The sequence below is a fragment of the Corylus avellana genome, chromosome 1, assembly GCF_965113065.1.
Source record: "Corylus avellana chromosome 1, dhCorAvel1.hap1.2, whole genome shotgun sequence".
Lineage (NCBI taxonomy): Eukaryota > Viridiplantae > Streptophyta > Magnoliopsida > Fagales > Betulaceae > Corylus > Corylus avellana.
This window is the reverse complement of record NC_142490.1, coordinates 6995474-7013225: the sequence shown is the minus strand read 5'-3', so window position 1 is coordinate 7013225 and position 17752 is coordinate 6995474. Positions and strand designations below refer to the sequence as shown.

At 36.3% G+C, this 17752-nt stretch overlaps 1 protein-coding gene and 1 pseudogene across 4 annotated transcripts; both read right to left on the bottom strand.

The window, feature by feature from the left end:
• Positions 1-492: 492 nt before the first annotated feature.
• Positions 493-6717, bottom strand: LOC132172740 (myosin-binding protein (Protein of unknown function, DUF593)). 3 transcript variants are annotated; one of them, XR_015912930.1, is made up of 4 exons: positions 6498-6717; positions 4638-5898; positions 2185-4226; positions 493-981 (listed from the first exon to the last, which is right to left on the bottom strand). XR_015912930.1 is itself a non-coding variant. In XM_059584297.2 (4 exons), exons 2-3 carry the CDS (start codon positions 5788-5790, stop codon positions 2239-2241), a joined length of 3141 nt encoding a protein of 1046 aa, XP_059440280.2. In that variant the 5' UTR covers positions 5791-5898; positions 6498-6717; the 3' UTR covers positions 493-981; positions 2213-2238. The 3 variants fall into 3 exon arrangements, 2 of the variants coding, with proteins under 2 accessions (XP_059440280.2, XP_059440281.2); XM_059584297.2 differs by having other exon boundaries at positions 2213-4226; XM_059584298.2 differs by lacking the exon at positions 6498-6717 and adding an exon at positions 6477-6497 and having other exon boundaries at positions 2213-4226.
• Positions 6718-9184: 2467 nt separating this feature from the next.
• Positions 9185-17214, bottom strand: LOC132172739 (pre-mRNA-splicing factor ATP-dependent RNA helicase DEAH7-like; annotated as a pseudogene). Its single transcript, XR_015909795.1, has 14 exons — positions 16952-17214; positions 15857-16071; positions 15336-15512; positions 15060-15205; positions 14243-14340; positions 13699-13807; positions 12904-13081; positions 12545-12774; positions 12248-12424; positions 11823-11894; positions 11516-11692; positions 11222-11283; positions 10972-11124; positions 9185-10879 (listed from the first exon to the last, which is right to left on the bottom strand). The product of XR_015909795.1 is annotated as a pre-mRNA-splicing factor ATP-dependent RNA helicase DEAH7-like (transcript).
• Between the last annotated feature and the right edge of the window lie 538 nt (positions 17215-17752).

The following is a 17752-nucleotide window of genomic DNA, read 5'->3' as shown; positions in this document are numbered from 1 at the left end:
GTTTGATACACACCAAAAACACATGGTCCATTTTTATATTTAACCCTTTTCTTTTCTTTTTTTTGGGTGGCTAGCATACATTTTATAACAAAGGGCATTGCCTTGGCAAACTTAGGCCAAGTCTCCCGGGCACCGAGGTTTGGAAAGAGGTATGTTATTTTGCCTTGATTGTTTGTACATTAGATGTTATGAAATAGAATGCCATCTCATTTGCTTCACACGAGTCTCAAAAATTCAATGGTTGATTTACAAAAGAGATAGACCGTAGATGTACAAAAGATGTACGTGTAGCGGGTCTCTAAACATGGACATGATAATAAAATGTTCAGTTTTGGCATTTGTTGATACTAGGATAATTGTGAACACATGCAGCCAGCCATCATCAAAGTGTTGTAAAGGATCTAAAATGCAAGAATATAATAGAAGCTCCCTTCCCCCTTAAAAGCATTTTATGTGATTTACACACCCATGAAGATCACCTGGAAGTTCAAATTTGTGAAGCTAAAGGAAGCAGCTTGAATATTAATAGTATTACATTTGTTTTAATGTACAAAGAGATCAGGCTGACTAATTGATATCAACCATCTGCATGATCCAAAGTGAACAGTCCAATTTACACACAAAAATCACCCTTTCTACAATGCAATCACTCTTCCACTCCCCAAATTCAAAATGAAAAATGAAAAGAAAAATAAATAAATAAACAAACTCCAAACTGAAATATGGATGAGCAGCGGCAAAAACCCTCTCCGACTCTCTGTATACTTCACACGTTAAATTAAAAAAGAAAAGAAAAGAGAGATAGAGAGACTTGTTGTATACCTTCGAATCCTATCGTGTCGGTCTTTCTTTCTTTCTTTCTTTTTTCTCTTGAGAGAAAAACAAGCTGTACTCTTGAGAACCAGTTTTCAATAACGGGTTTGCAGAAGTATAGTGGACTTGCACTTCATGGAGGATCAACATGGCTTTTCCCAGGTGAACCTGAATAATCCAGGTAAGCAGCAAGTAGAGAGTTAAGGACTAAATTAAGGAATAAGTGAACAAGACAGAAATTGCAAATTTCATGGAAGTATGGAACAAACTAATGATAAATGAAAACATGAAAGTCATGTTGAGAGACAGAAAAACCTGCAGAAAATAAAAGGCTGCATCCTAACACTAAGCATGCCGGCGCCATATAGCACACAGTAAGCCATTATATGAAAAAAAATCAAATTTCCCCATATTTATAGAAAGCAATCGTAGCCCCATGATCCTAGTAAAGTCAGTCCATGGATTTAATGTAGACTCTTCATAAGAGGACCAATATGAAGATTGTAGCTGATTTCCCTAAGAAATGGGTTAATTTGCCCATCCCAACTCCGAATGAAATGGATTTTCACATATGTTAGCAAAATTTCATGTCATGAAGTTGAATTAACATATAAACGTGTCTATTTGTATCTCAGACCTAACATGAGTTCTCAAACAATGCGTGTTACAATTCTCAGTGCAACACACAACAAAATATAGCTAATCAGAAAAAAAAAAAATTGTATGTGCAAATTACTCAGAATGGAACAATTTTAGACTCTGATTTGAAAACTTTATCTAGTACCTTTCAAAAATATTCTTCACTTAGTGCACATTTTTGGTATGATTCACTTTTAGTTATTTCACTCCTTATTTTCTTTATTTTGCAAATTCTGTTTCAGAAAGTTGTGCAAATAACTTCTTTTTTTTCTTTGGCAAAAATCAAATATTTCCTCTTGGTGTTATACTTGTTTTCCAAGCTCCATTTGAGTAAAAGTGCATTAACACCACATGAGTCATCAGATTGCTTAAAGGACTCGTGGAAAGGGATGAGAGTTGCCGACCGCCAACGCATGGTTTGTGATTTCAACCTCTAAGAAGCAAGTGCTACTATGATCTACATGTACAATTTTTTAACTAATTGCTTGAAACTAACCTTACTGCTTCTTTAGCCAAAGGAAAAACTAAAGAAAAAGAACAAACTAACCTAGCCAAGATATTCTTGGAAAGCCATATCATCAAAGTATTAGCACTCAACCTCTTCAAAAAAACTTACATATGAAACTCATGAATATAAAAGCCAGGCAATCTCTCCCCTAGTCAAGAAAAAGAAAAGAAGAAAAGCCTAAAGAGTGTAGACATTATGAATATAAACTATACAGGAATTTTGACCTGGTGGGGTTTTAATCAAAGTAGTCACCTGTGTGATATTTTCACACTGAAGCCTCAAGGTATGGCTGGATCTATTCTTCTTATTCCAATCCTTCTTAATTCTTGCAAATGAGAAGCTATCTCCCTAACAAATTGTAGCCCTTCCTCTCCGTTTCTGACTGAGTTAATAGCATGCTCAAGAAAAGTTTGGTCTGCCTCAAGCGCTTCCAACCTGTCATTCAAATCTGAAACCTCATTTCCAAGAGAAGCTAAATCGGCCCCCCTATGGAGTACAGGAGAACCTTGCCCGTTACTATCAAATTTCACGTTTTCCTTGCATATGGGCTGAGATTTCTCAAATGAGGCTTGAGAATGCAGATTCGTTCTGGATACAGATATATCACTTTGCATTGACAAATCATCCTCTTCTACTGCACCATTTTCTTGAGTTCCCCCTTTCAAATTAGACTCTTTGAACTCACTTTTCCCATCTCCTCCTTCATTTATATAATATTCACCATTTGCCAAGTATTCCCCATTATTAGAAAACGAATGAAGCTTTTTCTCCAACTTCTTCAAACATTGCAAAATGTATAACCTGTCATCTTCAAACTCTGACAATGCATTTTTCACGGTACCTGTATCCTTATCCTCCAATGGCATACCTGTTCCTTCAACTTTGTCACAGATATTAAGTTTTTCAGTAACTGAGACTCTATGAACACTTTCACTATCCTTAACACAGACAGATTCACAACGATCCATTCCAATATCTCTTGCCTTCATATCATAAGTTTCCTCTACCACATTCTCCAAAATTGATTCATTTGGAAATTTATTCCGATAAAATTCAAGCTCGTCTTCTAGATCTTGTATCTCTTTTTCCCTCTCTGCAAGAAGGTCATTTGCTTTTTGGAGTGCTTCCATATCATACTCAGACTGCTCTTCCATCAGTCGTAGGCACTGCAAGGCTTCCATATGGAGTGTTGCCTTCTCCTCCTGCAATTTAGTAATCATTGCCATGGCCTGATTAACAGCAACAGTGGAAGCATTTCTTTCTTCTTCCAACTCCTTATATAACGCACTTGTTTGTTTCCTATCATGCTCAATCTGTCGTTTTAATCTGTCAACCATACTTTCACCTTCAATTTCACTGACAATGCTTCCATCCAAAGACAAACCAGACTCGTTTCTCTCAAGTGAGATTCTCTTTAGTGTACTTCCATCCAAAGATAAACCAGACTCATTTCGCTCAAGTGAGTTTATCTTCTGAACTGCACTTCCATCCAGCAACAAACCAGACTCATTTCTCTCAAGTGAGATCCTCTTTTGAAGCATCTGCATTCCAATAGAGTTAGATGCATCAGCTGTCTTCGATTCATTACCATTTACAGAAACTCTAGGACTCTTGTCGTTCATTGATTGCTCAATCCCTCGTGTGGCAGATAATTGAGACAACAAGAACTTCACATCTTCACTAACTCTGGAATTATCTTTCCCAACCCATTGCTCTGCAAGTACACCAGACGATTGTCTTCCTTTACTGCCAACAGCTATCTTATACGCATCACCAAGATCCAATAAATTGGGTAATAGTTGAGCAGTGTCACTTGAAACAGGCTTTGTTTCTAGACCAATTTCAGATGACATAATTGGTGTAGTTGTAGCATCATTGATTTTCCCACACTCCACCACAGATGTCTTCGATTCGTCACCATTTACAGAAACTCTAGGACTCTTGTCGTTCACTGATTGCTCAATCCCTCGAGTGGCAGATAATTGAGACAACAAGAGCTTCAAATCTTCAACAACTCTTGAATTATCTTTCCCAACCCATTGCTCTACAAGCACACCAGACGACTGTCTTCCTCTACTGCCGACAGCCATCTTATAAGCGTCACCAAGATTATCCAATAAATTGGGTACTAGTTGAGCAGAGTCACTTGAAACAGGGTTCGTTTCTAGACCAATTTCAGATGACATAATTGGTGTAGTTCTTGCATCATTGATTTTCCCACACTCCGCCACAGATGTTTGCCCACCATCACCAGTTCTAGTAAGATCTACAGAAAGAAACAATTCAATTCAAAAGAGAGACAAAAGGCTAGCTAAAACCAACAAAATACAGAGTATGAGCATTGCATGAGATTTATTTTTAACATCCCTACCTTTTTACACAAATTTTTTATGTAAATTAAAATTACTGTGAGAAGACAGAAATGAATATCTTGACATTAGAAATAAGATATTCTTTTTATATTAGAGTATGACTAACTTTTTAGCATGGGAAGCGGGATGGGGAGCAAAAGGGGGCATACTAATCATAGATGTTTATCTAAAAGAAAGTACACACGTATCAGCTCCTATGAAAGGATAATAATATGGCTGTCACTTCTCATTTAGTTTCCAAAGTTCAAACATTGCAATAGAATAGAAGATAGAGAACAAGAGTAACTGAAAAAGTCTGAACTTACAGCTTTCGTTTGATACTTCAATAGTGGTTTCCATGGTATTTGATGATGGAGTTACATAATCAAGGGAAATAAGATCAGTTGGTGCAGTAGAATAGACCTTGCTATCAGCTTCAGTTGGTGCAGGGGAACTGGCCTTGCTATCAGCTTGTTGCCAGTTGAGTTCCTCAAGACCATTCTTAACAGCAGTAGTTGATGCCACAGATGTACTACCATGGACTTCAATAGAATCTAATTGCACCTGAGACACCGAAGAGAAAGCCTTGGGCACGGAATCTGGAATTATCAGTTTCTCAGTGGCCGAATCATCAGCTAGAGTAATAATTTGTGGCTTCAACTGTACATCTTGAACGACGAGATCATCCTTGGAAACATCCGTAGCACGAAGCAAAGCACTTGCATCATCGTCATCAGAGTACAGTACCTCAGATTCAGTATCAGAAGTGACCTTAAGTTCTGTGTATCCAACATGAGACAAAGAATCAAGCCCACTATTTCTCAGATTAGGAGCTCTAACTGATAGAGATGGTTTTTCGCTTCTCATCTTCCACTCATACTGATTAAGTTCAACCTCACCTGATAAAGGCACATCAAGCTCAGCAGCTTCACACCCAACTGATTTGTTCTGCATCAACTTTTGAGTAGAACTTCTTAAAACCCATAGCTCACTGCAACAAGAACAATGTCTTGTGCTTGAAGAACAATTTTGTTGTCCCTCAAGTAACGGGTCCTGATCGAAACCACTGAGTGTATCCTCCCCCAATTTTCCCACCAATAATCTGTATGTTTCAGCATTGGATTTATTGATTGTTGCAAATGAGAAGAAGCAAGTTTCACACATTCCATGAACATCTACAAGCTTATTGTGAGCATGACAAAGAACTAAGGAAGAAATCTCCAACTTATGATTACCGCAGATCAATTCCCAATAATATCCCAGTTTTTCACTGCCAAAAAGGTGATCAAGCCTCGAGCATAGCAAGCAAGGTGTTTGCAATTTGCAGCAACGAGCAAACTTTGTAACTAAGAAAGAGAAAATGGCGTTAACAAACAAAAAAAGAATCAGCAACCATTCGAGAACAGCAGAAGCCAGAGCAGTGGTGAAACCCCAATAAGTTCTCTGCTGTTTAGCAGATGAAGTCCTCGAGGCAGCCATGCCCGGAAAGAATTTAAGCGACTTCAGAGAAGAAGAAACTGATTGCTTGAAACAGTAAAATTTTCAATCCTCCACTATGAAATCAATAATCCAAGGTGATTGTCAATACTGCAGCCATTGATGGAAAACAGGAAAATTAGTATAAAAGTTAGGGACAAAAACCCAAATAAAATGCCCAACGAAATCATGAACACAACAAACATAACAAGACTCCAAGAAAAATAAAGAAATAAATAAGGAGCTCAATTCTGATCAATGAACACTTCTCATGCAGGATCAATACCCAGAAAATATTCCAACAGAAGATAATATATTACCAAATTTTCCAAGAAAAGGAGAAGAAATCCCACTCTTTTTTTAAAAAAAAATAAATAAATAAATCAATACCCACCCATGAAACCAAAGAAATCAAAACTCAAAACTCAAAGCAAAAGACACAGACCCATTTCTCATAAGAGATCAAAATCCTCAAAAACATAGACCTTCAGTCAGCTCATTAGAAACATCCTTAATTGTCCAAAGTTAATAAACAAATTCTATAGAACAAAACGTAAAAAGAAATCCTCAGACAATCAATAACGTGCATAATAAACAAACCCAATTAACGTGAGAATAAAATAATAATAATAATAATAATAAAAAAAAGAAAATAAGTTAAAACCCAGATCAATCAAACAGAAGAGTACCAACAAATATAGAGGGTTGACCTGTTCATGTGAGAATTCCAAGAAGGCGATGAATATACATACGGAGGCAGAATGTCAAATCAGAGTGACCCATTTTCAAGCTCATGACAACAAAGCAAACGAACCAATTTAGTAGTTTGTGCAATGTGGAAAGATTCAAATAGAAACAAAGCTCAACCGAAAGTTTGAAGCTTTCCAACGGATCCGCACGTAGTTGTCACATTTTCTTGGTAAAAAAAACAAGCCGACGTGGGCCTCAAAGTCGGCTGCTGATAAGAGAAAATGATGCAAATGCCGAAAGTGCCCCAAAAAGAAAGCACTCTGCCAATTCAATGTAGAGCAAAGATTCCATGGATTTTAAGCACAATAATGCTTTTCCCACCTAATCATCCACTTTTCACATACTAATTTTTCTTTTTTCTTTTTTCTTTTCAGAAATAAGTTTTTTTGATTTAAATATTTTGGAATAGCATTACTTGATTTAGCTTCTGTTTGTTGTGTTGGTTGTTGCCTTTTTTCTTACCCTCTTTGTTGGTAAGATAATTAGCATTTTTTTTTTCTTCAAAAGTAAAGATAATAACTATATATTTGTTTGACAAAAACATCTTACAAATTGGATTACCACGCTCTCTAAAAATAACACGTGTCATTTGAACATATAAAGCACATGTTTTACTAATCATATATAAAAATAAAAAAATAAAAAATAAAACATATGAGAAGTATATCATATTAAAACATCATGTTGCTATTTTTAGATATTACATATATCCAATTTTTATTTTTTTTTGTTTATCATCCTTTCATAAATGCTACAGTTAATATAAAAAGTTGTTAGCATTTTTCAGAAATTAGGATTATTTCCAGTTCATTTGAACTGGAGAATATCAAGTTAGTTATAATGGAGGGGTATTTTTGTCAATTTAAAAAGTAAAAAAGATAAAAATATCCTTCAAGTATAACTAACTGGATACTATTCTCCAGTTCATTTGAACTGAAAATGATCATGTTCCATTTTTCAGTGGGGTTTAGTAAATTTTTTTAATTTTTAAAAAGTGAGATACAAAGTGTTTAAAAATGAGAATAAATAGTTTAAGCATAATGATATATACTATATTTTTATTCTACAATTTTCCCACAACTACTATATGGCAGCACTAAATCACCTTTATTTTTTCTTTTTTTAACAATGAATAATCCAAGAATTGATTGGGGCTACCACGTCAAAATTGTGAGATAATTGTGCAATAAAAATATAATATGTACTATTACTCATATTTTAATCAAGTAAAGTATGTTTCAAAATTGAATAATTCAAATAGAAAAAGTGAGGTTCCTCCTCAAAATTAAAATAAATAAATAAATAATTTAATGAGCCGTTTTTTTCGAACCTTTTTTTTTCTTTGAGGAGTGAGTTGATTTGGGCTCTGTTTGGTAAAAGCCTCCTGCTATTCCTTAAAAAATTCAACTTCTAACATTCTTAATTTTTATATCACATCAATAACTTTTTACAATTATTCAAATAAAAAAAATCACTACAAAAAAAAAAAAAAAAAAAAAAAAAAAAAATCACTTTTCCATATCAAATATTTTTATTTTTTTCCACTTCAATCAATTTTAACTATAAGAAAAGGCCAAAAAAAAACCACCAAAGCTTTTACCAAACAGAGCCTTATAGCTAATTAATCCTAAAATGCCTATATTTGGCTCTTTACTATTCTTCGTTTCCAAGAAAATGATTGTTATAAAAAAAATAAAAAAAAATAAAAAGATAGTAGTTTTTTTTTTTTTTTTTTTTGGATAAAATCTATTTATCCCCCTCAAATTACCATATCAGTGACAATTTACCCTCAAACTATCAATTGTGATAATTTACCCCTCAAATTGCCAAAATAATGACAATGTTACCCCCCCCCCCCCACCCCAATACTAGCAAAGTGACGAAATTGCCCCTATATAATTTTCAATAAGACAAAAATACCCTTAAAATTTTGAAGAAAAAAAAATTAGTATTTTTGTTTTTATTTTAGTAAGGTTAATTTTGTCATTTTGTTAAAGTTGGGTTACATTATCATTGTTTTAGTAGTTTGGGGAGTAAATTGTCGCAATTGATAGTTTATGGGGTAAATTGTCATTAGAATGGTAGTTTAAGGGGATTAAGTGGACTTTACCCTAGTCTTTTTTATTGAATACGAAAAGATAAATATTAAGAGAAATTAAGGGATAAAGAAATATATATATAATGAAAGTGGTGCTTTTTTAAGTGATGAAGAAAAGGATGAATAGTTGTGACATGTCGGTGAAATAGGCAAGCCACCGGCCAAAGAAACTAGAGTGTGGTGCATAAGATTGAAAGAGATAGCATCCTACTAATGACGTGGGCCAATGAAATTGCCCGCTTCACTTGACTAGGTTAGCTAAACTAAACTACTTGGAGGTTTTAATGATGTCTCACATGAGAATTTTGATTGGTCGACAGCCAACCAACCAACAGCTTTCAACTTTTCTAGGTGGAGAAAATTATTAAGAAAAGTTAAAAAGAAAAAAAGCTGAAATATTCCTTATTGACCAAAATCTCCCCGACGACATTTCCAACTTGTCATCAATGATATTATATTTATTTTAATTTGTGGAGTTTAATGTTCTTGCTCGATATGATTAGACCCGTGGAGGTGATGCTGGAATTTTAGACGTGGACAAGATAAAAGTTGTACACCGTTACGCAAGTACTGCATTGATTCTCTTACACTTCATACTCAACATATCAATAGCATTGGATATTTCACAAAGTAGAGTTTCTAATTACAAAACCGAACTTGTTTGGTCTCAAATAGGTTGTAGAGCCCTGGCGCAGACCCGGCGTGCAGACTTGTTGCTGCTGCTTTGCCCTCCTTTCCCTGTCCTTGTTCTTGCTTTCTCGCTCTGCTTCTGCTTGCACCTTCCTCAAATTCACCATTTCCTCCTCCATGGCCGTTTTCTCTTCCTTGTGTCTCTTCTTATGCTCCAACATCGATGTGTCCGATCCCTTAACGGAAAAGAACATTGGTCCCAGCTCAGCCAGCCACTGAGGCTCCACTGCTGTCGCACATTGCATATACTCCTTTGTTGTCAAAATCAGCTCATGATAAACCACATAATCTGGAGTGCAACCCATACCATAGAGAGCACTGCTCGGATGTAATTGGCAAGGCATCCCATTCCTGCAATTCACATACTCACCCACACCCTTTAATCTTGCTGCATTATGAAAGTATGCAGAACATATGGCTTTTCTCACGATATCTGAATTAGGCCAACAAGATGTCAAAGGGATTTTTAGTGTCTTGAGAATATCCAGCAGCTGGGATCTCACTTCTCTAGCCTTTCGTAACCCTTTCACATGCAAAAAATTATCGTTACACCAGTCTCCCCGATATTGATGTTGTTTCCATTGAGTGTAAACATTATATAGCGTTAAGTGGTCAGATTCCGGCACAAAAAATCTTTCACGCGCAGCATCACTCTCCTCTGCCCTATCTTTAGGGCGGAAGAATACCGACGGCACTGAAAGCATTGAAACAATTGTCAACACCTCATCTAAGCATCCTAACTCTTCACCCATCAAAAGCATCTTGGCAAGTGGGGGGTCCAACGGAAACTCCACCATTTTCCAGCCAAGACCAGTTAAGCCTCCCACATTGTTAAGAGCACCTAAGACCCACAACTGGTACATAGAATTAAGAATATTATCCTGCGGAGGTGGGTCCATGAAATCAAAATCCAGCAAGTTCTCAACTTTGAGAGATTTGAGTAACAAAACTACATTGCCCAGGTTCGTCCTTTGGATCTCAGGCACAGGACTTGGCAGCATTTCGTTTAGGTATGCACTATCTGTATATAGGCGATAACATGTCCCAGGCCCAGTTCTACCAGCACGTCCAGCACGTTGGTCAGCAGCAGCACGACTGACAGGGAATACTTGGAGAGCATCCATACCCATCCTAGGGTTGTATACTTTCATCTTACTGTACCCCGTGTCAATGACATAAAAAATTCCATCTACAGTCAAAGATGTCTCAGCAATGTTGGTTGCCACAATGCATTTACGAGCCCCATCTTCAGCTTTCTGGAATATCTTTGCTTGCAAGTCAGCAGGCAGCTGTGAATATATAGGGAGTATCAGAAGTTTTGGAACTGTTTTCTTCGTGGATGATATGAGCTGTTCCACACGCTCTGCAAGGGCATAACAGGCTGCCTCAATCTCATCTTGGCCAGTCATGAAGATGAGGATGTCACCAGGAGGGCTGGTTATATGGATAGTCATAGCCTGCTTCACTGCACCTTCAACGTAATCTTCACATGGGGTTTTACTGTACAGGATATTAACAGGAAATGTTCTGCCAGGGATGTGGAAAATTGGTACACTGCAACAAATTCAAAAATTAGCAATTTGAAGCGAGTAGATGGAGATACAATGATGACATAATCAAATTGTGGTGCAAAATGACAAGGTTACCTTCCAAAGAAATTTGAAAATTTTTGCGCATTCAGAGTTGCAGACGTCACTATAAGCTTAAAATCACGTCGCCGAGCAACCACTTTTTTCAATATCCCAAACAGCACATCTGTGCTTAGTGATCTCTCATGGGCTTCATCCATCACAACGACACTGCAAAAGTAATAACCTTGATAGTAAATAATCATGTTCTGATTGTAAATGAACAGCTACATGTAAAGATGGACATAAAATTTCCAACTTCCCATACCGATACTTTTCTAGATCAGAATCTTTGAGTGTTTCACGCAAGAGTACTCCATCAGTCATATACTGTAAAATTGAAATAGCAAAGATTTAGCATATAATCATATCAAGGTATACATATTGATCTCTATTCACATAAAATTTGTGCCCTAAAAAAAAGAGCATTGTAGTTATTTCAACAACTTTCAAGATTAACAAAAGGTTACAAAAAGAAGTCATGCATGGTAAGCAGCCTAAATGGGAAGTGTCTTAAGGAATTCCAATAACTTTGCTTTTGGAAACAAAGAAAGCAATTCACCTTAATTACAGTTTTTGGCCCGGTCACATCCTCAAAACGAATAGCATAACCAACTTTGTCACCCAGCTCCGTCTCCATCTCTTCACTAACTCTTTTTGCAACACTCATAGCTGCAACACGTCTTGGTTGGGTGCAACCAACTACACCATTTGTAGTGTAGCCGTCTTCATGCAGATACTGTTAACAAAATCCAAATATCAGCTTCCAATTGACAAGGCACATATGCCTCAAGCATTATTATTAATAAGCAACCACAACAACAACAATAATTATAATAATAACATCATCATATAAAGCTTGAAGGAACCTGCATCAATTGAGTCGTCTTTCCTGAACCAGTTTCTCCGACAACCACCACCACCTGATTTTCGCGAATTACCTATCCAGAAAACATTCAAATAGAATTAGGACACATCAAAGACAAGGTAATATAAATTATTTGAAGAGGAAAACCAAATGGAAACCAAAATAATAAAAAAAGAAAAAAAGAAAAATCAAGGACTCTAAAATACACTAGGAAAATGAATTTCGAGCAAATGATGCCATAAAATTACTTAAAGAATTACGGGTAGACCAACTGATTGCACTTCCCAAATCCTAGATTTTGAAAACCAGAAGCTCATTCATAAATTTCAAAAACACATATTCCTATCTACCTTCAAAGGCGAGACAGCAAGCAATTATCAGTCATTTGGATCAAACAAAAATGTGCCCAAAGGAATAGCGACAAACCTGCAATAACTCATCCCTCACAGAATAGATTGGCAGATACTGACGTTGCTGCACTAAGGTTTTTGACTTTGCAAAATCACTTACTGCTTCCCCCTTCTTTAGATGCTGTGCAAACTTTGCATCCTCCTTAAAATCAATTTCACCATCTTCGCCTACAACAGCAGTGTCGGCATCAATCTGTAAAAACACAAGTCTTAGACCTATGCCTACCCAGGGAGGAAGAAGAAGAAGAAAGAAAGGAGAGAGTTTAAAACCCAAGGAAGGTAAAAGTCAAATCTTCATTAAAAAGCACCATGCCTGTTCCACTGTTTTTTCAACACCAAGAATATCACCAAGTTTTGAGCCTGCGAGCTCCCAAAAACGTTGGCGTGACTTGTTCATACTTTGTTTCTCATGAATTTCTCTAACCAGAGCTGATCCTTTGCGCGAAATTATTGCAATATCTGATGTTGGGTCTTTTATTGGCATTATTGGCTCTGCTTGTTTAGTAAAAACAACTCTCCCATCTAGGAAAGGAGGTTTTGTATCTGTTACAAGAAAAGAAGGGGGGACATTTTAGCTAAAGAAGGTAGACATCATAATTCATATGTGCATGCACAGCAAGTGACATGTAATTCATCAACTAGTTGAAAAGGTTTGTTATAAGATTCTCTTACCATGTACAAGAAGAATAACCTTGCGTTCGTCTTCGTCATCAAACTCTGTCTGCACCTCAGTCCCTTTAACAGCTCCAGATCTCAATAGTTGCCGGTCTTCCCACTGAGCATTATCGGCAGTGAGCTGGGACATCTTTTTGCTCTGAGCAAGTGTCATCTTGGTTCCATCTCTCCGAACCTGTGTTGGAGATTACAAATCCTTAAAGAGATGACGAGAATGTACATAATCTGAGCAACTAAACAATCTATACCACTATCTTAAGTTTATCAATTTCTAAGGTACTCAACAACGTTTTATAAATTTTTAAGGTACTCAATAAGATATATATTTCAGGAAAATAACAGGTAGACAGATGCAAGCACCTATTAATATAACAGTGGTATTATATGTTGGAAGTCCCACATTGCCTGGGTATTAAGGAGATTGGCCATTTATAAGGTTGAGGAAAAACCTCAACTCTTGAGCTAGCTTTTGGGTTGAGTTAAGCCCAAGACCCATTTCTAATATGGTATCAGAGCCTAACCCAATTAATTGGTTGTGGCCCACCCTCACCCATTGTCGCACGTGTTGGCTTGAATGTTCTCCCGCCACATGTGAAGGGGTGTGTTGGAAGTCTCACATTGCCTGGGTATTAAGGAGATTGGTCATTTATAAGGTTGAGGGAAAACCTCAACTCTTGAGCTAGCTTTTGGGTTGAGTTAAGCCCAAGACCCATTTCTAATATTATATACTTATGCACTGATGAGAAATGGTTTAAACATATTTCCAAAAAATAATAATACAATTTAACATACCAGTCTTTTGGCCAATTCTGCTTCTTTCTTCTGGAAAGAAGCCTCATCTCCCAGATAAAACGACGAGGTATCTGCATCGAACAATGTGTTACCTTCTTCTCTGTCATACCTATAAAATAGAAATCGTACTGATCAAAATAAGCTGACAATTAAGCAACTAAGTAGCACTAATAAATTTTATAATATAAAATCAAAGATGGAATATATACAAATATAAGTTTGATTTTAAAAGGAGGCTTTTTTTTTTTTCTTTCTATTTTTGCTAGCACAATTCCAGAGAAGAGGTGCTATAAAGGATTGAGATAAAATTCTAAGAGTTAGTTCCAGTTTGAAGAAGCAAATCAAATGATACCATCAATTACTGCTTGCTTGAAGATTCCAAAAGATTGTAAACATGAATTGCAGATTGAGAAAATTCAAAGCAGCCACAAATGTTGTTCACAGATTGTGTTATCAAAGTACTAAATGTGGTCATCCTTATGCAGCAAATATCATGGAATCGAATCTTATCAAAGAATAACAACATGTCCATTAACAAAATTACCATGCACGGTCAGAATTATATTCCATCTCGAGACGCATACTTTCTGTAATCTCGTACTTGTGCTCTTCAGAGAAATCAGACTTATCAGCACCTCCATCCTACACACATGACTTTAATAATGAAAAAGCCTGTAGATAGAATGAATAGCATGTGAATTAACCAAGCAAGGAAATCCACAATCACCACTATTCAATGTGAAAAAAATAGGAGAAACTTCACTTACACCCCCCGAAGTATAAGCGATTTTGTAATCACAACTTTGAAGTTTGAAAATTTGCAATGTCGACATCTCATGTTTCAGCCCCTTTTAATTTCACCCATTTTTTGTTAAAATGCCCCCCCCCCCCCCCCCCCCCCCCTCCTTTTTTCAAAATTCTGGTGACCCACAGCATGAGTCCAGGGCATTTTTTGAATTTTTCACATTTTGCTTTTTAAAAAAATTGGGGCATTTTAAACATGTTAACAAAAATTAGGTGAAATTAAAAGGGGCTGAAACATGAGATGCCGACATTGCAAATTTTTAAACTTCGAGGTTATGATTACAAAACCGCTTATACTTCGGAGGGTGTACGTGAAGTTTCCCCAAAAAAATAAAACTTACTTAATATGAACAGAGTTTAAGATGCAGAACCCTTAATTCCCAAAATAAATGAAAAGAAATGGGGAAAAAAGTTGTAAGTATAATACCTCAAATGGTGTACATGAAGTTTCCCCAAAAAAATAAAACTTACTTAATATGAACAGAGTTTAAGATGCAGAACCCTTAATTCCCAAAATAAATGAAAAGAAATGGGGAAAAAAGTTGTAAGTATGACACCTCAAATGCTTCTGAATTTTCCACAGAAAAATTAAGTTGATGGGACCTCCCACCATGTCTAGAACTCGAGGATCTCACAGAGGATCCAGACGGACGTATTGGAATTGGAGAGGGAGAGACATGGTCCCAGGGAGAACTGGCAGAACCTGTACTTATTACAAATATTGAGTCAAAGTTATGTACCCAAAAATCAACATATACAGTCATAAATAGCCAGCTTGAAAACAATTGATGTTTTGACATACACAGAGAAGAATTCACATCGAGCTAACATACCCGAAGAAAGAGGTGTGTGACCACCCAACCATGGGGAAACTAGTCGTGCATCCAGTGATGCCCCAACTAACATTGGGGATGGTGAAGGTTGATGGCGCCTACTGGTATGAGAGTGACTATCCCGACGGCGTGGTGTATCTTCCCATTCCCATCTTCCATCATCCCAGTCAGATCTACCTGCAAGATTTGCACAGTTTTGAATTAGAAAGCAATATCCTTGTATTTTTTGAGATATATATATATATATATATCCTGTCAATAAACCAATGTTAATAAAGTAAATAGATTATTTTCATGTTCTTTATTTCATTTTTCTTACATGTAAAAACATCTTTCTTCAATAAAAAATGTGCATATTCACCACTTTCTAGGTCACCTATCCAAAAACAAGTTTCTGGTACTTGTGAGACTTCTCAATATCAAAACATAACACCACACTCTACCACATCCCTCTTCTGTTTTTCTATATCTTGAAGAAAGTAAAACTTCAAGACGCAAAACTAAACAGAAGTATCACATACCAGGTGTACCCCTTGAACCTTCATATCTACTTCGCTTGCTTCTATATTCTCCATCATAGTCTTGATCATGTCGATAGCGTGCTTCCCTTCTGAGATAATTCTCTCTGTCAGAACTGCCTACGTCCCACCCTTCTTTCACTTCTTGTGTCATCCCTTTCATACCTAGGACTCCAAGAACGAATATTCTGGTGACTTCTAGTCGGTGTATTTGGAACCTTGAATTGGAGAAGTCAGCAGCATATCAGTATTATTTACAACATCAAATGTAGTAGTACATTTTCACTTTAAAAACGAGGAACACATATACGAAAAACCACAGTGAACAATAAGGTGAAGAACCTCAACAGTTTTTTTTATAAGTAATTTCATTATCAATGAATGAGCACACATGGAGTATACAAAGAGAACCCCTAGTCAGATGAAAAAGAAGAAGATCCTCAACACTTAATTCATCAAGATATAATCAGCTTAACCAAAGTACAAGCAAGTTCAAATTCCCCTCAAATATTTATGACTTTGTCTACATTATATTATCGGTAAACAAAGTGAGCCACTTAAGCATGCACACTGATAACAGCAGTTCATCTTTTTGAAGACCCTATAAAGAAACCTTCAAAATAGCCATATCACTCTTATGTCCAAATTAAAAACCATATTAACCTCCCAACAGTTCAATTAAAAGTGCTGTCGAAATACCAACAAACAGGATCAAGAACATTGAATTGCAAAGGCAGCCAAAAGGTCCAAAACCACAAATACACAAGGGCTTGCAGGACCAAGATACAAATAGGATGTTAATTTGAATCCTATAAGCAGTCCATTCCTGTTGCTGTCATGCTGACATTCTTATAATTAGACGTTTCAACGGCCCAAACAATAGAACTTGAGGTATAAAAGGCTTTCAAGTTTGGTAAGATGAGCCTTCTCAGAAAAATAATTTCACTAACAAGAACTGAAAAAGGGAGCAACCCCAGTACATATAATCTTGAACTAATGATGAAATTAATCTTTATTTTAATCATTTATCTTAAACTAAGGGAAAATTATGCATTTTTGGTATTTTGCAGTTTAGGGTTTTGATAAATTAGTTTATACCATTAAGGTAGTGGGAGGCTGGTAGTGCCGCTGCGCCGCGAACCAAGAGAGACGGAGAGACCGACGGAGAGATGGACGGAGAAGGAGAGACCGACGGAGGTAGTGCCGTAGTGGTAGCGCCGCTGCGCCGCGAACCAAGAGAGAGGGAGAGACCGCCGGAGAGAGTCGAGAGACCGAGAGAGAGCGAGACTCCGAGAGCGAGGGATCGGAGTGATTGAGAGAGGGTGTTTCAAATTAGACGCGGGTAGACAACTTGACCCATATATATATATATATATATTAGTTTTTTTAATCTCAAATTTGTAAACTAGGCCAAAAGCTCAAATTTGTGGATCAAGAATTCAAGATGTCATCCTCAATGCACCAGGAGCAGCTTTTCTTTTATTTATTTTTTTAAGTTTAGGGTATAAAGCTATTTTTTCCTTTCCTGTGAAAATATATTTCATAATAAGTTTTTTATATTTTCTATACCATTAAAATATTATGAAAAACTTTACTTATTTCCTTTAAACTTACGCATTTTTTGCAAACACCCTAAAGTTTAAAATATCTCACTTTAATGTATCGAACTTTCGTTTCGTTCCAAATACTCCTACCGTTAGATATTTGAGTTAAATCAAACGGTAGAATAAGTAAAATACCTTTATACCCTTACAATTTTTTAAAATTCTAAATTTACCTTTATTTATAAATAAAAATTTATTATTCTAATAACTATATTAAAAAAAAAAAAAAAAAGTGACCCATCATGGGTCACCTTGGTGGGAGAAAGATCATCTCCTTCATTTAGTTGTTTTAAGA

Coding starts and splice junctions, on each gene's coding strand:
- LOC132172740 (XM_059584297.2), bottom strand. CDS start 5,790: ATGGCTGCCTCGAGGACTTCATCTGCTAAACAGCAGAGAACTTATTGG. Junction 4,227..4,637: donor TGAAGTATCAAACGAAAGCT/GTAAGTTCAGAC, acceptor TTCTTTCTGTAG/ATCTTACTAGAACTGGTGAT.